At 55.2% G+C, this 18,946-nt stretch overlaps 8 protein-coding genes across 8 annotated transcripts in view; 5 read left to right on the top strand and 3 right to left on the bottom strand.

Moving 5' to 3' along the window:
- The window catches only part of PTSG_03375 (uncharacterized protein), a gene marked incomplete at both ends in the record, with an annotated part of 1,230 nt that extends 199 nt beyond the window's left edge, over positions 1–1,031 (bottom strand). Inside the window, 2 exons of the mRNA XM_004995903.1 lie at positions 222–439; positions 713–1,031. Coding sequence (XP_004995960.1) covers positions 222–439; positions 713–1,031 — 537 coding nt within the window. The remainder of the gene's footprint in view (positions 1–221; positions 440–712) is intronic.
- Positions 1,032–1,732: 701 nt separating this feature from the next.
- Positions 1,733–2,747, top strand: PTSG_03374 (uncharacterized protein). Its single transcript, XM_004995902.1, has 2 exons — positions 1,733–2,015; positions 2,310–2,747. Exons 1-2 carry the CDS (start codon positions 1,869–1,871, stop codon positions 2,442–2,444), a joined length of 282 nt encoding a protein of 93 aa, XP_004995959.1. The 5' UTR covers positions 1,733–1,868; the 3' UTR covers positions 2,445–2,747.
- A 719-nt stretch (positions 2,748–3,466) lies between these two features.
- PTSG_03373 (uncharacterized protein) lies at positions 3,467–7,041 on the bottom strand (the record flags this gene model as incomplete). Its single annotated transcript, XM_004995901.1, has 2 exons — positions 4,950–7,041; positions 3,467–4,618 (listed from the first exon to the last, which is right to left on the bottom strand). The coding sequence occupies exons 1-2, from the start codon at positions 5,937–5,939 to the stop codon at positions 3,467–3,469; spliced, it is 2,142 nt and encodes a 713-aa protein (XP_004995958.1). The 5' UTR covers positions 5,940–7,041.
- PTSG_03372 (uncharacterized protein) lies at positions 6,270–8,230 on the top strand (the record flags this gene model as incomplete). The annotated part of the gene is made up of 7 exons (XM_004995900.1): positions 6,270–6,296; positions 6,540–6,628; positions 6,954–7,057; positions 7,241–7,326; positions 7,522–7,577; positions 7,789–7,880; positions 8,067–8,230. 7 exons carry the CDS (start codon positions 6,270–6,272, stop codon positions 8,228–8,230), a joined length of 618 nt encoding a protein of 205 aa, XP_004995957.1.
- A 103-nt stretch (positions 8,231–8,333) lies between these two features.
- On the top strand, positions 8,334–10,327 carry PTSG_03371 (uncharacterized protein). Its single transcript, XM_004995899.1, has 5 exons — positions 8,334–8,578; positions 8,902–9,351; positions 9,472–9,582; positions 9,776–9,835; positions 9,965–10,327. The coding sequence occupies exons 1-5, from the start codon at positions 8,444–8,446 to the stop codon at positions 10,058–10,060; spliced, it is 852 nt and encodes a 283-aa protein (XP_004995956.1). The 5' UTR covers positions 8,334–8,443; the 3' UTR covers positions 10,061–10,327.
- On the bottom strand, positions 10,201–12,791 carry PTSG_03370 (uncharacterized protein; the record flags this gene model as incomplete). The annotated part of the gene is made up of 7 exons (XM_004995898.1): positions 10,201–10,730; positions 11,006–11,170; positions 11,354–11,480; positions 11,665–11,736; positions 11,971–12,038; positions 12,430–12,540; positions 12,783–12,791. 7 exons carry the CDS (start codon positions 12,789–12,791, stop codon positions 10,590–10,592), a joined length of 693 nt encoding a protein of 230 aa, XP_004995955.1. The 3' UTR covers positions 10,201–10,589.
- A 40-nt stretch (positions 12,792–12,831) lies between these two features.
- Positions 12,832–16,577, top strand: PTSG_12012 (NEK protein kinase). The gene is made up of 11 exons (XM_004995897.1): positions 12,832–13,009; positions 13,359–13,549; positions 13,970–14,132; positions 14,385–14,441; positions 14,641–14,688; positions 14,821–14,943; positions 15,067–15,139; positions 15,376–15,460; positions 15,608–15,802; positions 15,909–16,107; positions 16,302–16,577. Exons 1-11 carry the CDS (start codon positions 12,917–12,919, stop codon positions 16,521–16,523), a joined length of 1,449 nt encoding a protein of 482 aa, XP_004995954.1. The 5' UTR covers positions 12,832–12,916; the 3' UTR covers positions 16,524–16,577.
- Positions 16,578–17,242: 665 nt separating this feature from the next.
- The window catches only part of PTSG_12011 (uncharacterized protein), a gene marked incomplete at both ends in the record, with an annotated part of 13,050 nt that continues 11,346 nt past the window's right edge, over positions 17,243–18,946 (top strand). Inside the window, one exon of the mRNA XM_004995896.1 lies at positions 17,243–18,892. Coding sequence (XP_004995953.1) covers positions 17,243–18,892 — 1,650 coding nt within the window. The remainder of the gene's footprint in view (positions 18,893–18,946) is intronic.

The raw sequence follows: 18,946 nt of genomic DNA, 5'->3' as shown, positions 1-18,946 counted from the left end.
ACACACACACACACACAGACGGACGGATAGACAGACACACACACACGCGCGCGCGCACACACAGACGGACGGATAGACAGACACACACACGCGCGCGTGTAGAGCGAAAATCACGCCCTGAGGTCATCGAGTGACAAGCCCCCACTCCCTCATCCGCAGTCCATGCAGCGCAAGCAAACGACATCGCCATCAACCAAGATAAATAGAGAGCATGCACGTACGTGCAAGGTGTGGTTGCCGCGAAGCCGGGGAACAAGCACGTGGCGCAGCACGGATGTGGTGACCACCTCTCGCTCTGTCTCGGAGAGCTGGCGGCGGAGAAAGTTCTTGAAGATGACATTGACAGATGCGTCTGGCTCATGGTATGTCACGTTGACACGCTTGCCCCTCTGCACGTCATGTGGGTTGGCCATGACCGTCCCAAGCACTGCACTGCCGCCTGAGGGAACGGGTTTCCATCAGTGAGTAATGACCGCAGCAGCGCAAGCTCAAGACGTAAGTACGCGCACAACCACACACGCACCCAACACACACACCCACAAAGCACACAGCACACAGCATACAACACACACACGCGCGTGCGCGCCTCAGGTATCCACAGAGCAGCACATTCACTCTCCCCCCGGCGCCACACGCACGCACACACACATGCACACACATGCACACACACACATGCACACACGCACATGAAAACACAAAAGGCTTGACGGACCATCCTCGGCAATGACGGAGCCGTCAGCTTGCCAGGCCATGACATCTTGCCGAAACGAGACTTGTCGCTTCCCACACGTCACAGTGGCTGCCCTGGTCTTGCTCGAGGTAGCTGCGTCGATCGCACTGGACGCTGTTCCAATGCTGCAGGTGCCATTGAACCTCTGGCTGAGCCTCTGACTGGACGACCCAAAGCGCGCCACGCTGTATGGCGATGCCCTGCTGCTGCTGCTTCGGCAGTATCGCTGGTGCGCAATTCGGAACAAGCACTGAGCAGGCTGGCGGCGAATCGCGGCCACTACCAGTGTTGATCCCGACATTCTAGCGTTTCTAAAACCACGAAACCGTTCTTGTTTCGACTCCACGGGATCAGAGACACAAGGGCTGGCGGCGTACCTGCTTCTCACAGGCGACACGAGCGCGATGACAATTGTATGAGATGGCAGATCGGAGGAACAGTGGCACACATGATCCATCTACGCTGTGATCACTTATTGTTCTCCAATCCAACTGCTCCCTCTCCAATATAACCGCGCCCTCTCCACCCGCTTCCGCCACACACACACACACACACTCACTCACTCACACACACACACGCACTCACTCACCCACAGAAAAGCGCAACCAGGCATCGAAGCAGAGATCAAGCCGCTGTCAAAGCTGGAAAACAAGAGCACCAGGTGACCTTGTAGCTGTTGAGCTGTCACGTGCAAGAAGATGTCGTCGATCTTGATGATTGGCTGCACACGGTGGTTTGCTGGTGTTGCCACTGCAGCTACTGCAAGGCTTACCCAAAGGCCTGTGTTGACTACCGGTGCTGACCGCTTGCTTCGCACTCTCGCCGTGACGCGATCTCCCCAAGACAACGACGACGTTGACGTGAAAGCCGAGTTTACACACCGCCACAGCACACAAGCATTTGCAGTTCCGGTTGCAGCAGCGTGCTGGAAATCAAAGCTGCTGCATTCTCGAGTCTGTCACGTTTTGCAGTTCCAAAATCCGACACCAAAAATAGTAGTAACGGTTACCCTGCAAGCGACAGCCGACGAACCACCAAAACCAAAAATCCTCAAACACCAGCCAGCAGCCGACCCACGACTTTGCTGACAGCACCACGACAACAACAACCAACCACAACAACAACGAGAACAACGAGAATGGCTGAGCGCACGACATCGAAGAAGCACGACGAGTTCGTGCGCGAGCGCATGGAGGACAAGGCGGCCACAGAACTTGCCGGCATTGGCGAGAAGGGTGGCGAGCAGCTTGCTGCGCTTGGTTTCGCCACGGCCAAGCAAGTGCTGGTGAGTTTGTTGTGAGTTGTTCTGTTGACTTGGTTGACTTGGTTGACTTGGTTGGCTGGATGTTGTATTGACAAGGGTGTGTTGAGATCCTTCTGACTCTCTGACCTGCGCGGTTTCGCATGATATCACCTGCTTGTCCTTCATCCACCTTCTTGACGCCGCCCTTTCCTCCACACACATACACACTATCCGTCTATGAGCACACGCACGTACCCACTCATTATCTGTCTTTGTGTGCACAAACACACACACACACTGTCCGTCTTTGTACACAAACGCACACACCGTAAACAGGGCCAATTCCTTGTGATGGGCGAGGACCCTGATGTGTTTGGAGACTGGCTTCAGCAGAACGTGTCCAAGCTCAACTCCAAGCACCGCGGCGATCTCATCTTCTGCCTTCAGGAGTGGATCAAGCGCAACCTCTAAACATGTGCTCAACTCCCCTCCTGCCCCTGTGCTTTTTTTTTTCTGTGCTGTTTCTGTGATGTGCGATTCCTGTGTACCAAATGCTTTGATGAACATGGCATGAAAGCCTGACACCCTGTGAGTTGGTTGCATGACATGTCACTGTTGTTGTCCCATGTTGTGGATGTTCATAAGGAGCTTGCTGCTGACTGGCAGCCAACTTGTGCATTCGCTCAATAAACGTACCTCCCTCCACTGCAACTGGTGTCATGTCACTCCCGAGCAATCGGCTGAGCGTTTCCACCAATACAAACCCCCTGAAACCACACACACACACACACACACACACACACACACAACACAACACACACACACACGCACGTCTCTGCAGTTTGGGGTGTGGAGGTGTCGTTTATTGCTTTGACGGAGAGGGAGCAAAAAGGGAACCAGAGAGAATCCATGTCAGTTGCCACGCACAAAGCAGTGCATTACGTACATACAGCACGTGGCACGACGGCCTGACACCACCCCAACAACAAAGCGCCGCCACCACCACCACTCTACCACCACTCTACCACCACTTGCAGAAATCATAGATTAAAAGCTGATCAAGCAAACAACCAGCAGCGCAACACAAGCGCACACATCGTTGTGAAAGGAACACCCAGTCAATCACAACACAGAACAAAGCACAACAATGGCACAAGGAAAGAAGGCACAGGTGGGCAGGTTGTGTACACAAGTGAGGAAATGAAATGAAACGCATGCAAGCGCACAGGAGCACGCACATGCACAATTGCAAATATAAATGCACAAGAACAAAAGAGAGGAGAGGGTGCTTGCTGAATAAGCAAAGGGAGCAGGCACATGGGCCGCACCAAACCAGCAAGCACCCTTCATGACCCAACGCATCAAACCCATCCAACAATGTCCGACAAATGTCGGCTATGCTTCAACGCCATCAACACAACAGCGTGTGTCATCACAACACCAACAACTCACTCGCAGCGCCTTGGGGCCAAGCAAGCACTGGTGTGACACGCTCATGGCTTCCACTCTGCAATTCTGTCTTCTTCCCCAACAGCAGCCAGCCATGCCCGAACAACGCCCATGTGCTCGCTCCCAATCTCATCATCATCATCATCATCATCATCATCATCATCATCATCATCATCATCATCATCATCATCATCATCATCATCAACCTTCTCCGCCTTCTCTTTTTCCTTCCCTCCCTCCTTCCCTTTCTGCTCCTTCTCCTCATCCTGTTCCTCTTCCTTGTCATCATCGCCGGTATCGTCGTTATCGTCAGCGCAGGCACAGCCGATGCTGCTGTGAATCACCACGCCAGTGGGAGAGGCAGTGTCGCCAGTTGAGACCGCCGTCACAACAGCACCATCCACTCGCATCCTGCACGCAGGGGTGGTGCCATCATCACCACCAACAACTGTGCCATCATCACCACCAACAGCTGTGCCATCATCACCACCAACAGCTGTGGCGGGAGTGCCCATCATCTTTCCAGCGGCATCATCAGCGTCAGCACCACTGTCAGCAAGTGTCTCAACCCCGCTGCCACTGTTGCTGCTGCGGTTGTCGTCATTGCCTGGCGCGCCAAGCGTGAAGGTCGCCACCCCGTCGCCGCTGCGCAGCCGCAGCAGGTGCTGCCGCGTCGCCGCAATCATGGCCTCTTGCTCCTCCACGCTCAACACAAAGTTGTACACCTTGAACATGTACATGGGCAGGTCGTTCTCGGCCTGCAGGTACTGGCAGTGCTTCCGGATGAAGGGCGTGTACACGTCCTTACGGAGCCTCCTGGCGGCGGTGCGGACACGGGCGACAATGGTGTTGCGGCACTTGACGCAGAACACCTTAGAAGGGGACGAGGTGAAGAAGGCGTTGCCCACGTCGCCACCGCACACAAAGCACGCCGCGTTGCTCGGCTCGCATGCCACAGCGACCAGCGTCTTGTCTGCGCAGACGGCCCTGTGCTCCTCCAGGTCCTGCGTCACCACGCGCAGCATGGCCGCGCACAGGGCAGCGTCACGCGGCAGGCGCTTCTGCTCCCGCAACAAGACACAGCGCGCAAGGTGGCGGCGCGGAACGATGTGGTACGTCGCACCAAACATCGACACATACTGCAGCGCGCAGGCCGGCGCAAGGTTCCACGACACATGCACGCATGCACTCAGCGCCTGACGCCAACAACCAAGATTTTGAAGAGGTGGGGGGGGGGGGGTAAAGAAAGAGGGGTGGAGCATGAAGACAAACAAACAACATGCGTGTGCCAAAATATGGGTGAGTGGTTGAATCGCTGCGAGCAAGTATCAAACACAGTGCACTCGCAGAGAGTCACACACACATGCACACACACAAACATGCACATGCACACACACAAACATGCACATACACATACACACGCACAAACAGTGTGTGTGTGACACACAGATACACACACTATCTATCCATCTATCATCTCAATGCGTGCATGCATGCACACACAATCAAGGCAGGAGAGAAACTCACCCGAACCCAGTGAAGGGTGCCTGGGTTGACGAGAACAGCCTCGCCCGGCCCTTGGATGAACCGCACCAGCGGAATGTTCTCCTTGTCGAGCTCGCCAGGTGTTGGCCACCACCCGCCGTCCTTGAAGTCGATGCCCTTCGTCTTGCAGAGCAACTTGACGCGGCCCACGTGCTGCGGAGCAACGCCGTACCACACGCACGACCCCGGCCCGACGTTGATGTTGATGGACAGCAGGTTGTCGTTCTCCTGGTGTGCAGGCGTCGTGCACCCGGTCATCTTGAGGTACATCTGCGGGCTGTTGATGCCCTCGATGGGGTCGAGCTCTGCCAGCATGGTGCTGCCGCCGCGCCAGTGCAGCTCGTCGGGGAGGGCGTCGCTCAGCTTCTGCAACTGCTCAGTGAACACGGCCTGGCACAGGTCGATGTTGCCGGCAAACTCAATCTTGGCCCCAGTCTTCAGCACCCTCAGTGCTCGGACCGCTGCCGCATCTGCCTCCATGTACGCGGCGCGCACAACGTCCTCGCGTGCTTGTGTGGGGCGGGGCGGCGTGTCGTGTGCTTGGCAATCGGAGCTGGAGCTGGGGCTGGACCAGGTGCTGGACCCGCGGCTGTTGCTGAGGGCGAGCGGCGTTGGTGACATGGACTTGGCCCTCTTGGGCTGGTGCTCACCCTGTGCCATTGTTGGGCTTGGGTCGTTGCGAGCAGCCATCTGCAGGTAGGCAGGCAAGAGCATTGTCTTGCTGCTGCCGTTGTTCCTCTCTGCCTTGAGCCTCCAGCCGCTGTAGCCGGTCTGCACTTGGATGCTTAGCGGTGTCGAGAGGCGGGCCAGGCGGCCCTTTGAGAATGCCGGCAGCGGGTACTTGGTGGTGAAGCCCGGGTAGCGGAGAAGCGGTGGGCTATCGACCGTTGGCGTGGGCAAAACACCGGGCCCAACGCGGTTGGTCGTCAGGCACGCGTCCTTCCACACCACTGACGATGCAGTCCGAGGCATGGTGCAGGATAGCGCGCAGGGGATGAAGAGAAGGGAGAGAGAAGACTGGTGGTGGAGGAGGAGAGCGGATGGGTGGCGGAGACGGAAGCTTAGGGGGGGATGGGAGGGGGGATGGAAGGAGACGGAAGCTTAGGGGGCTGGGGGGATGGGTGGAGGAGAAGAAGGGTGGAGGAGAAGCAGGGTGAGTGATGGACACCACCAGACACGGAGAAGAAGAGGCGTGCGTGGGACGTACACAGGCACCACAGGTGCACAGAGAGAGAGGATAGCACGGGTGCACTCAAGCAACCGACCCGATATCAGTGGCCCAGATGAAAATGAACAGGAAGGATGGCGCTGAGCCATGCATACATGCACGTATGAAAAAAAGGAGGAAGGGAGGAAGAGAAGAAGAATTGAACAATGAAGTGCACAACAAGCAAGGCAAATGCTCTGTGTGTGTGTGTGTGTGTTTGTGCGCAGCTCAAAGTTTGCGCGGGAAGTGAAATTCGTTGCCAATGCAAGAAAAGTGGGAAAGGTGCCGAGGACGCACGCAACGCACACAGCGCACAGCGCCGCCGATGCACAGCAGGCGTGGTGGATATGCCCCCGTGGCCACAGGCGGAAAACTGCCAACACTGGCGCGAAAGGCAGCGACCCCCCAAGCAAGGGGCGCAGCGCACAGGCCGCAGCGCGACAAAGGTGTCCGTGTTCGTGTGTGCGTGCGTGTGACAGCACGCAAGAGCGTGCTGGGAAGGTGAGAGGAAGACAGTACGAGGGTGAGTGCTTGAAAGGACCGTGAAGATGAAGGGAGAAGGAGGAAGAAGAGGAGGCTGTTGAGAACAGACGAGGCAGGGGGAAGAGTCGTGGTAGCTGCCACAGAGAGGCGCTAAGGAAGAAACTGGTTGCTGTCTCCTTCAATGCGCAGGAGCGCGCGCTCATGCACATGCGCACACGCAAGAGAGTGTGCTTGGAATAGACCGCACAAGACAAGAGGAGAGAGAGAGATGGAGAGAGAAGCGCTGGCGCCCGCAGCAACAATGGCAACGCTGGCAACAGCAGCAGTAGCAGCGCGCCAACAGTGGTGCAACAACTGCAACAACAACAACAACAACAACAACAACAACAACAGGCGCCAGGTGCGGGAGAGACAAAGACAGAGAGACACGGAGAGGGGAAGCGAAGAGCTGGTTGCCCGCGTGCCAACATCAAAGAAACAACACACTGGCCAAGAAATGGATAGTGCAGTCGGTGGCACAGTCAACCCAACCAAAAGCAAGCCACGCAGGCAGGCACAGAGAGCTTGCTTTGCCGCGCGATAGAGGAAGAGAAGAAGAGAAAGTTGGTGGACGCGGGTTTGGCGCCAACGCTCCCTCAGCCAAGCACCATCAGTCCTTCATCACGAAATGTGTGTGTGAGTCAGTGCGTGTGTATGTGAGAGAGAGGGGGGGGTGTGTGTGAGTCAGTGCGTGTGTATGTGAGAGAGAGAGGGGGGTGGGCGTGCAAAGAGCACATCCACTGAAGAGAGGGAAGGAAGAGTAGGAGAGGAAGAGAGGAAGGGTAAAAAGAAAAGTATGAGCAACCGTGTGCCACCGCCGCAAAGGGAGCCGCAAAGGGAACCACGTGCGTGGATGAAACAAATGCAGCTGGCCGTGCAGCGTGCGATGACATCAACAAACACGTTTGTCATTCCCCAACCACCCAAACACACACACACACGCACACACATCAACAAACACACGCACCAACAAACAGAACCGAAAAGACGCAACCACCAGCACAACAAAACAGCAGAGGAAGAGGAGGAAGAGGATGGAAGAAGAAAGAAGAAGAAAGGTGTGGGTGAAATACACACACACACACACACCAGCAATAACAGCACGACAGCGACCAATGTGTCTCACCTGCTGCTGTTGTTGTTGTTGTTGCGAGGAAACGATGACGAATGTCGGAAGCAGCGTGGTTGGGTGGGGCATGGGTCCACTCACACCCATTTCTTGATGGCTGATGCGAAGAAGCGCTCCGCCATGTTCATGTGTGTCCACTGCTCAAGTTGCTTGGGTTGCGGCTTGCCTGGCTGTGTTGTGTGGGAGCCGGTGCGGATTCGCTGTGGCACGGATGAAAGAGGTCGGTGCCGCACCTCATGAGGAAAGCAGCAGCAGCAGCAACAGCAACAGCAGCAGCATGAACGCTTCTTCGTTGTAATGCACAGCATCACCCTGTGTCCGTGGCTTTTGCTGCAGTTGCTCGTATCGCTGCTGCTGTCATCATCGCGTGCTTCTCATGCTGTTCCACCATCATCATTCCAATGACGCCGAGGTGAGTGTTGGGGGGTCGGTCGCATCACCACCGCATGTCATGCGGTGCACGCTTCGCTTATTTGTTTGGGTGCATCATCATTTCAAACAAAAACAAAAGCAAGAGGAGTGGCGCGCCAAACCAAGCAAAGGCCAAACTGCCTATGAGAGTCGTATCAATGACAATTTTGCCTTTGACCGAGCCGAGATCGACAACGACAAGTGAAGATGAGTGGCAGTGCGGCGGCTGATGTGGTTGTGGAGGTGCTGCGGGCTGGCCCAGCGCGAAAGGACAAGTCCTGCAAAGGCGTCATCGTGTTCCTGCACGGGTGGCCAGACACGAACGCTCTCTGGAAGAACCAGGTCTGTCACCGTGTATGTACGAGGTTGTGCGTATGTACATTTGTATTCTGTTTGTTTTCATGTGTATTTGTGTGTCCCTACATGATGTCTCTGAGTGATGTGCCTGTGTGTCTGTCGGTCGGGCTGTCTGCCTACGTGTCTATTCGACCATCCTTGTCTGTGCGTGGGTGTTGTTGTTTTGCTGCAAGCTTATCCTTTGCACTGCCATGTCCAATGTCCAGACGTTTGGCTGATCACCTCCGCCCCCCCCCCGCCCTTTTGATACACACTTTGTCTCCCTGACACTCCCCGTCCCTGTCCCTCCTTCAACCTCTCGCTTGCAGGTCGACTTCTTCACGAAGCACAAGTACCATTGTGCGTGCCTTTCCCTGCCCAGTTACAGTGGGTACGACTCGTCTCACAAATGGGCCTTGGACTTTCCGGACGTGCGAGATGTGCTTATTCGGCAGATCAAGGAGGTGAACGACGGGAAGCCTGTGCATGTGGTTGCGCACGACTGGGGTGCTGTATTTGCGTACATGATTGAGCGCAAAGCACCCGAGCTGGTCAAGACGCTGTCCACGATCGATGTTGGTGGCCGCATCCACATCGCATCCGTCGCGGGGAAGGTGCTGGTTCCGGCGTACCAGCTTTGGCTGTCATCTGCCTTTGTTCTCGGGAACGTGGTGCCTGTAGTTGGCAAGCCGATCGGGGACCTGATGACACGACTGTGCGCCAAGTACTTTGCGCACTCGCCGTCCTTCTCTGCGGACCATGGCTCCCACGTCAACTATGTATGTCCCACACGCACATGTGCCATTGCAGCTTGCATGATGTCTCGCAAACCCGCCGCGGTGCTCACCTGTCGCAACACCGCCTTGCGCATTTGCTTGTGTTTATCATCCGTCGACCAGCCATACTTCTACTTTTACAAAGGCCTCTTCCTTGGTGGGAGTGGAGGTACAAACTACCTCAAGCACTACTCACCTCAGCGTCCAACCTTCTACTCCTACGGCGCCGCCAAGGTGCGTACATGGTTGTGTGTGTGTGTGTGTGTCGGTGTGTCTGTGTGTCTGTGTGTCTGTGTCTGTCTGTGTCTGTGTCTGTGTGTGTCTGTGTCTGTGTCTGTGTGTCTCCACGCATGTTTTGTGTTCTGAATGGGATTGCGCCTCACTGTGATCATCTGACAATGTACATGCACGTGCCATGATGACGCAGCCCTTCATGTTCCACTCGGACGGATGGCTCAAGGAGATGGATCGCCGCGAGGACTGCCAAGTGTGTGTTTGTGCATGTGCATGTGCTGCTTGCTACCTTGTCGTAAAAGAGCGAAGAGCTGTTCCATTGTTCTCCCTCATAGAGTCTGGTGGTTCACGGGATCCCGAACCCCACCTGTCTTTTTTCCAGGTGCAAGCTTTCCCCTGCGGGCATTGGGTGCAAGTTGATCAAGGAGAAGCGCTGAACCACGCCATTCTCAAGTTCATCACCACCCACAGCGCCTAACCTCTGTGTGTGTGTGTGTGTGTGTGTGTGTGTGTGTGTGTGTGTGTGTGTGTGTGTGTGTGCTTTTCAACCTTGCTGTCAATGTGTGTCATTCCCTCTGCTGTTCTCTGTGTCTGTCTCTGTGAATGGCTCGTTATCCGTTGCCTCTCTACGTGTTTACCCGCTGTCGTCGACGTGTCATGAGTGTCTTCATGTCGGGGGCGGGGGGAGGCTGGATCAAGCGTTGCGTTTACATCAGCCATCACACTAAACAAGCAACACGGCAGAAGCGAAAAAGAAGTCACAACTCTGGCGAGAACATGAGGTGTAGGACGTGCTGGCAGCTGAACCACCTCACAACACAACACAACACAACACAACACAGCACAGCACAACACAGCCAACGCACAAGGACGGAAGAGGTCCTGCGAGGGTGAGGCAACACCTCGCCACACGGGAGCGTAAACTTGCAATGTGAGCGTGCAGGCACGCAACTCAACACAACGCCCACCGCGGCTGCATGTACTGCGCGAACATGTGCGTGTGTGCATCATGCGGTGGAGGCGAATGGGTCCGTGGGCACAGGCGGGGCGGCCGAGCGCTTGGACGGAGGGACAAGCAGACGCGGCAGAGCATCCGGCACAGACTCGCCCGCCATGGCCTTGTGGCACAGGTGCATGGCAACGCAGAACTGACGACAAGTTGCACAACAGTGATGAGATGCATGGATGCAAGCAACAAGGGACATACATGATCCGCCTCGTGAGTCAAGTTGCATCCTGGCTCACATGCACATGGCAACGAAACAAACAGCGGCAAAGAGAGAGACAGACAGACAGACAGACAGACAGACAGACAGACAGACAGACAGACAGACAGACAGACAGACAGACAGACAGACAGACAGACAGAGACACGAACAGACACAGAAACACACACACACACCACGGCAGCATGCTTTCGCACCTCATCAAGGTCGAGGTAGCCGTCACCGTCAATGTCGCTGAGGTTCCAGATCTTTCCCAGCGTTCCAAAGTCGAGCTTTGATTTCATCAGCACGCTCTTTGCCGCCTCGCCCGTGATCTTGCCGTTGACCGGATTGCACGAGTTGAAGTGCGACCGGAAGTTGCTCTGTGTGCGTGTGTGTGTGTGTGTGTGTGTGTGTGTGTGTGTGTGTGTGTGTGTGTGTGTGTGTGTGTGTGTGTGTGTGTGTGTGTGTGTGTGTGTGTGTGTGTGTATAAGTGCATCCTTATGTGTGTCAAAACGAGTATCAGCATGTGGTGCCTGGCAGGTGAAGAGCCCCACGAGCTGCACCTGCTCCTTCACGGTGATGGTCCAGTCCACGGCGTCGTTGTTTGTTGTCTCGAGCGACGAAAATGGATTTCCGGAGCTTGCTCCCTGCTCGCCACCCTGCATGGCACGTGCGTACGCCTCATCCTCGCTGATGGGTAGGCATACGTGCACGTTGCACAAGGGTGTGTGTGTGTGTGTGTGTGTGTGTGTGTGTGTGTGTGTGTGTGTGTGTGTGTGTGTGTGTGCGCGCGCGCCATGAGTGGATCAATCGAACAGCACGGGACAGCAGACCAGCAGCGGGATGACGGCCATACAGCGCCGATGCTGCTCACCGCTCGGCGGGGAACTGGTTCATGAGCTTCGGAATGTCACGGGAGAGAACGGCGTCCATCTCCTCCAGAGCCCTGGGGAGCAAAATGCATCAGCACATCAGCACATCAGCACATCAACACATGTGCATGTGTGCATGTGTATATGTGTATGTGTGTGTGTATGTGTGCATGTGTGTATGTGTGTGTATGTGTGCATATGTGTGACAGGCAGACACAGACACAAAAAAACCACAAGGCGGGCAACTCCCGCGCTGCCTCCCGCCCCGCCTCCCGCCCCCCGCAAGAAAACAACACAGGTCGGGCTACGCGTTCAGCACCTGCGGCTTGGCGTCAAAGTCTGCATCTGTCAACGAGGATGAGTGCACAGTTTGAAACTGCGCACCATAGGCAGTAGGGAGTTGGGTGTGCACGATGTTGTTTTCACTGTGAGCAAATGCGACAAGGCAATCTCCTCAGAGCCACACAGGAATCAAAGAAATGCAAGTAGACGGGCACCAAGCGCCACCGGTCGCGCGCATTGGATCACAAAACAAACACCGCATCGCCGCCGTCAATGGTCACAGCATGTGACGACACACTCCAACAAGAAACATGGTGTGAGAGTAGCAAGCGTTGTCGTCGTCGTCGTCGCCGTCGTTGTTGTTGTTGTTGTTGTTGTTGTTGTTGTTGTTGTTGTTGTTGTTGTTGTTGTTGTTGTTGTTGTTGTTGTTGTTGTTGTTGTTGTTGTTGTTGTTGTTGTTGTTGTTGTTGTTGTTTAAGTTGTACCTTGTATGTGTCCTCAATAGGCTTGATCTTGGACTTGTACAGCTTCTTCAAGCCATCCACGGCCGAGAAGTAGACTTGCTGCTTCTCTTCCTCCTTCTTTGACGATCCAAACTGCACACGCAAACAAGCCCGGTCATACATTCGTGTGTGTTGCGGGTGTGGTGCGATTTATGGAGAGTGTGGAGCGCAATGACGGATGACATGAGCTAAGGCAAGGATGCATGCTCGACACCACCACGAGCCCAAGCAACGGCCGATCATGACTTCCTCCTCTCTTGTTCGCATCACACATCACCATCACCTCAACTCATCCTCCACCCCAAAACCCTGAAGCCCACTCATCGCGCACTCACCAAGCCCATCTTGGTTGGTGTTGTTGACGATTGGCAGGCACACCGATAAATTTCCGCAGAGCAAGCGTTGACTCATCCAGCCACCGACCACGACAACCACCACACAGAACAAGCCTGCTGGCAAGCAAGTCAAGATGGGGTTGGCTGACTACATCAAGAAGCGGGAGATTGGCAAAGGGTCCTTTGGCGTTGTCTTTCTTACCGAATGCAAGCACGATCGCAAACGAGTAAGCTCGTGTGTGTGTCTGTGTATCTGTGTATGTGTGTCTGTGTGTGTGTGTGTGTCTGTGTGTGCGTGTGTGTCTGTCTTTCTGTCTGCCTGTCTGTCTGCCTGTCTGTCCCTCTGCCTGTCTGTCTGTCTGTCTGTCTGTCTGTCTGTCTGTCTGTCTGTGTGTCTGTGTATGTGTGTGTGTGCGTGTGTCTGTCTGTCTGTCTGTCTGTGTTTGTTTGTACGTGTGCCCGTGTGTCTCTGCGCAGTAAGTATCTGTGTGCCGTGTCCGCTTGTTGCCATTTCTCATGTCTCCGAACCGCGCACCCTCTTCGAACCACACGCATGCACATGCACGCCACATGCAGTATGTTGTCAAGAGGATTGCCCTTGAGCGAGCGACAACCAAGGAGCAAAGGAACGCATTCCAGGAGGCAAAGCTGCTCTCCACACTCAATCACCCAAACATTGTATCGCACCGCGAATCCTTCATCAGCAAAGACAATGCGTTCTTGTACATTGTAATGCAGTACTGCGAGGGCGGAGATCTTTACACGCGGTGCGGTTCACTGTCTCATGAATGTGTGTGTGTGTGTGTGTGCGTGTGTGCGTGCGTGCATGCGTGTGTGTGCGTGCGTGCATGCGTGTGTGTGCGTGTGTGTGCGTGCGTGCGTGCGCCGCGCGTGTGTATGTGTGTGTGTGCGTGCGTGTCTTTCTGTGTCTGTCTGCTCTTTTGCTGTCTGTCTGCCTGTCTGTCTGTGCCCCTTTGCTGTCTGCCTGTCTGTCTGTGTGTGCACATGTGCGTGCGTGTGCTGACCCTGTTTTGCAGCCATGAGTGCAGACATGCATACATGTTGGCTTGTGACGCGATGCCTGATCATGTTCCGCCTTATGTGTCCTTCCGTATTTTGCACCGCAACTCACATGCCTTGCTTCTTCCTTGATCACCGCTTCCATCCTGTCCGTTCTCAACACACAGGCTCAGGCAACAAGCCGCTACCGGTCACCTGCTGCCCGAAACCCAAATCATGGACTGGTTTGTGCAAATTGGACTGGCCTTGCAATACCTCCACGACAAGAATATCATGCACAGAGACCTCAAAACGCAGAACATCTTCCTCACAAAGAAACAAGTTGTCAAGGTACCCAGTCCGTTGGTGTGTTTGCAGTGTGTGTGTGTGTGTGTGTTTGAGCATGTGTGCGTGCGTGTGTTTGCAAGTATATGTTTGCAAGTATATGTTTGCAAGTGCGTGTGTGCGCATTTTAACATGTGTGCGTTCGTGTGTGCATCCGTACATGTGCACCCTGTATCGATGCACAAGGTTCTGTTTGTTTGCGTTTGTGTCGCCGTTCACATGATGATGCTGCGATTGCTGCTGTGCGTCTCCTTTCAGGTCGGTGACCTGGGCATCGCCCGTGTCCTGGATTCAGAAGATGACATGGCCACAACAGTGAGTGCCAATACGTGACCTCGTGGTGACATGCCTGCTGCTGCTGTGGCCGTGGCTGTGGCTGTCAGTGTGTCTGTATGTGCCTGTGTTGTGTGTGCTCTGCCCCTGCCTTCACTTTGACACGCTCTTCCACCATGCTCATCCCTCTCCCTAACCTTGTTGTTCTTGTTCTTGCCTGGGGGCTGCGCCTGTTTTTCAGGTGACAGGCACTCCATATTACATGTCACCCGAGCTCTACGCACGCGTGGTACGTGTTTGTCACACGCATGCGGTGCAAGGGGCTGTTCTCATCCTTTTGTGTTCTTTCTTGTGCTTCTTCCCCCCTCCCACCTCTCTGTGCTGACCGTGCGTGGGCTCTGTTGCTGCCATGATTTTGCAGCCGTACAACATCAAGTCGGACGTGTGGTCGTTTGGGTGCGTCATGTACGAAGTCGCAACCTTGAAGAAGGCCTTCAATGCAAAGGACTACAACGCATTAGCCTTCAAAGTTTCAAAGGGGCAGGTACGCATACACGCCCATCAATTCAACACGGTGTTCGGCACAGTGCTGGCACCTACCGATGACTCCCTCGCGCGCAACTCACATGTGTCCTTGCATGTGTGTGTCATCATCTGTCTTTGACAGATCCAGCGGCTGCCCTCCGCGTACCCCGATGACATGGACACCCTGTTCGCTTCCATGCTCGCTGTGGAGCCAGGTACGTCTGAACTGCCACTGAGGGTGAGAAGGGGGACATCTGCCCTCGCGCGTGTGTGAGTGTGGGTGTGGGTGCACATATGTACACGCTGACTTGTATGGTGAACTCGAGGCACATGTGATGAAGTACACTCTAACGGTTGATAACACCTTGCCATCACTGCATTGCTTTGCATATCTGATTACATCTCTGACACACACACACACACACACACACACACACACACACACACACAGATGACAGGCCAACAGTCAAGGAGATCTTGGGTTCACCCTATGCACGCAAACACATGCACCGCTTTGTCCAGCAATTTGCACAACGGTGAGCACTGCAAGTGTTGTTGTTTTGTCTGCTTACATACACACACATCCACACACACATCCACACACACACGCAAACAGACCTCCACGTACATGCACAGATTGGCTGCTACACTCACACAAGGTCATATGCACGTGCCATTGACAGGAAAGCGATGGCCGCACCGCGATCAACGTCCTTGCCGGCAACACCCACGGATGCAGTGTCTGCCAGCACGAAAGCCAAAGCAATACCACAGAGCGTGCACAGACGAGTGAGCACCCCCAGGGAAGAAGGGGGCTCACCTGCGAGCTCGCGATCCTCGTCACAACTGGCAACGCCCACCCAAGACGTGTTGCGACAGTACGTTCACGGTTTCAACTTTGGATGCGCTATGCGAACCGTTGGTAAGAGCCACTGCATTGGAAATTTGTTCCCTCACACAATATGCGTGTCCGTGCTACTGCAGGCAGCGACGGCTGGCGCGACAGAGAAAATCCATGGCGTCACAGGGAGAAGCTAGCAGCCATTCATCAAGCACCATTGGCAGTGCTACGCCCAGAAATGAGCCCCAGCAACCATGGCGACAAGGCGAGGTCGAAGCAAGGCATCCTGCCAACACAGAAATAGAAGAAGAAGCTGGTGACGACGACGACAGCGAATGGGAGGTGTGTGTGTGTGTGTGTGTGTGTGTGTGTGTGTGTGTGTGTGCGTGTGTGTGTGTGTGTGTGCGTGCGTGTGTGTGTGTGCGTGCGTGTGTGTGTGTGTTTGATGCAAGATGCAAGTAACGTGTTGGTGTCACTGTGTGCGTGTGCGCGCATGCGAAGCTTACTCTCACCACACGCAATGATAAAACTACCAGGTCTCCACGGACGATGCGGGATCAAGCGAAGACGAACAGGAGGATGACGGTCACACGGACAGCACAGAGCCGATACGGCGTCACCGCAGGAATGAGGGGCGTGCAGCGGAAGCTGCGCAGGATGAGCTGGATGAAACCACTTGTGCAGAGCTGTTGGAATTGCAACTGTCATTTGATGTCGCTTCAGCCCTCTCTCCTTCTCCAGATGTATCGTTTTCGTAGAGTACAATTTGTTTGTTGTTCAGCCACACAACAAAACCAATACAACGAAAGCTGTTGCAAACGAACCGTGAATTTTGGCAAGCGTGGGTCGTGTTGTGTACGTGTGTGCAAAAGAGGCCCGTGGTTAATGTTGAAACACGACAGGTGTGTGTGTGTGTACTGTAGACAAACGCAACAAACAAGAACACAAGGAGAATGAACAAATACAGCAAGCTGCTGCCAAATAAGCTCGGGCAGCATGCTCAAACAACCACAAGACAAGTGCACACACAGTCAACAGAGCTGCCAAGGCGACATGGGCAGAGTGTGCACGAACACAAACAATCTAAACAACGAACAGCATGCATACATGCGCGCAGAGCAATGCTAAGCAGCATGAATGCTTGCAGGCAAGCATACACAACAGACAACACTTCACAACACTGCATGGCACGCACACATGTCATTTGCCAAGCATGACGGGCATGCACACACACATGGCACACATGACACACAACTCACGTGTGTAGGGGAAGGAGGAGAGGAGAGGCAGTTGGCACACATGCATGCCAGCAGAGAGGAAGGAATGTTTGCAAACGGAAAAACCACAAAGCAGGTGTTGTTGGCAAACAAGACAAAACCACATGAGAAGGCAAAGTAGGAAGGACTCAACACAAAACAGAAACTCACTGACTCTCAACAACCGCAACGACAACGACGTGCAGCAGTACTGCAAGCTGATGGGCATTGATGATCGCAACGCCATCAGCAGCAAGCAGTGTACAACGTGCGCAGTCACCAAGAGCACTCGTCACAGCGTCAGCAAGCACGCGGAACGCACACAGGTGCCCGGCGAGCGCATCCACGCCGACATCGTCGACTGGACCGCGGACTCACCCACGGGCAAGCGCTACAGTCTCGTCATCGTCGATGAGGGAAGCAAGCTCCTGCATGCAGTCCACCTCAACGCCAAGAAGGACGCAGTTGCCGCGTTCCAGTCTTTCCTGCGCGACACCAAGCTCCCCATCTCGCCCACAACAACAGCACTCCAGACGGATTCCGATGCCATCTTCCTCGGAGCTGACTTCCAGGCCATCGTCAAGAAGCACCTGAAGCAGCACCAGCAGTCCCCGCCGTACACCCAGGCGCAGAATGGCATCGTCGAGCGACAGGTGCGCACCCTCTCCGACATGGTGCGAGCCATGATCACGGGTGCAGGCCTCGACGCATCGTACTGGAGCCTCGCCTGCAACCACGCCCTGCACATCCTCAACAACATGCCTCGCCCTTCCCTCCACGGCAAGACACCGCTGCAAATTGTCACGGGCTCGCTGCCCAAGCACGTGCCGCAGCTGCACGTCTTCGGGCAGCCGGCCGTCGTCCATATCAGCACACAGCGCGGTCGCCTGCAGCCCAAGGGTCGTCGAGGCATCTACGTCGGCCACAACAGCAGCAGCAACAGCCACCTCGTCCACTTCGCAGACACAAACACCGTTGTGTCCTCCATCCACGTCCGCTTCCTTCCCTTCTCCAAGGCCGATGATGTCGTGGATGAGGGGGAGGAGCAAGTGCAGACATCCACGACATCGTCCATGCTCCAGCTTCCCAGTGCACGTGACAGCAGCAACAGCACCACTGACGGTGAGCAACCAACAGTTCACATCGACGAGGACCAGGACGATGATGTCGAGACAGACTTCCTGCTCACGGACTTTGACGACGACAGCAGCAGCGACACCAACGACGCCAACTACGATCCAGACACAACAGATGCAAGCGACACCGAGGCAGGCGCGTTCACAGCAAGCAGCAGTGACGACACCAGCCTCACGGAGCCTGCAAGCATCAAGCAGGCACTCAAGAGCCAGCAACGCAAGCAGTGGACTCAGGCATGCTTGGAGGAGATCGGGGCCATGGAGCGCAACGGCGTCATCAAGCTCATCCCACGCAGCGTCGTGCCACGGCAGCACACGCCTCTCAAGTCACGCTTCGTCTTCAAGGTGAAGCGTGATGCTGAGGGCGCGCCGACGCGCTTCAAGGCACGCTGGGTCGCCAAGGGCTTCAGCCAACGACCGGGCATCGACTTCGACCAGACCTACGCCCCAACACCAGCAGCCAAGACCATCCTCACTGTGCTCGCCGTCTCCCTGCAACGACAGCACCAGCTGCACCAGCTCGACTTCAAGTCGGCTTACCTGCAGGCTGATCTCAAGGAGGAGCTGTACATGGAGCTGCCGCCGCACTTCACCGACATCGGCGACGGCGCTCAACGCTACGCGGGCAAGGTGTGCCGGCTGCTCAAGCCGCTCTACGGCCTCAAGCAAGCTGGCCGTGCATGGGCCAAGAAGCTGCACACCTTCCTCAAGACCAACGGATGGGCGCAAAGCAATGTCAGACGCTTGCCTCTTCACCAAGCTCCACGACGACGGACAGCGCACATGGAT

This window comes from Salpingoeca rosetta, assembly GCF_000188695.1.
Source record: "Salpingoeca rosetta unplaced genomic scaffold supercont1.7, whole genome shotgun sequence".
Classification (NCBI taxonomy): Eukaryota; class Choanoflagellata; order Craspedida; family Salpingoecidae; genus Salpingoeca; species Salpingoeca rosetta.
This window is presented reverse-complemented; position numbering and strand designations above follow the sequence as displayed.

Excerpts from the sequence above, each read along its gene's own strand:
- PTSG_03374 (XM_004995902.1), top strand. The coding sequence starts at position 1,869 with ATGGCTGAGCGCACGACATCGAAGAAGCACGACGAGTTCGTGCGCGAG. Across the intron at positions 2,016-2,309 it reads CCACGGCCAAGCAAGTGCTG|GGCCAATTCCTTGTGATGGG; the intron begins GTGAGTTTGTTG and ends CACCGTAAACAG.
- PTSG_03371 (XM_004995899.1), top strand. The coding sequence starts at position 8,444 with ATGAGTGGCAGTGCGGCGGCTGATGTGGTTGTGGAGGTGCTGCGGGCT. Across the intron at positions 8,579-8,901 it reads ACGCTCTCTGGAAGAACCAG|GTCGACTTCTTCACGAAGCA; the intron begins GTCTGTCACCGT and ends TCTCGCTTGCAG. Across the intron at positions 9,583-9,775 it reads ACTCCTACGGCGCCGCCAAG|CCCTTCATGTTCCACTCGGA; the intron begins GTGCGTACATGG and ends ATGATGACGCAG.
- PTSG_12012 (XM_004995897.1), top strand. The coding sequence starts at position 12,917 with ATGGGGTTGGCTGACTACATCAAGAAGCGGGAGATTGGCAAAGGGTCC. Across the intron at positions 15,140-15,375 it reads CATGCTCGCTGTGGAGCCAG|ATGACAGGCCAACAGTCAAG; the intron begins GTACGTCTGAAC and ends ACACACACACAG. Across the intron at positions 15,461-15,607 it reads GTCCAGCAATTTGCACAACG|GAAAGCGATGGCCGCACCGC; the intron begins GTGAGCACTGCA and ends TGCCATTGACAG.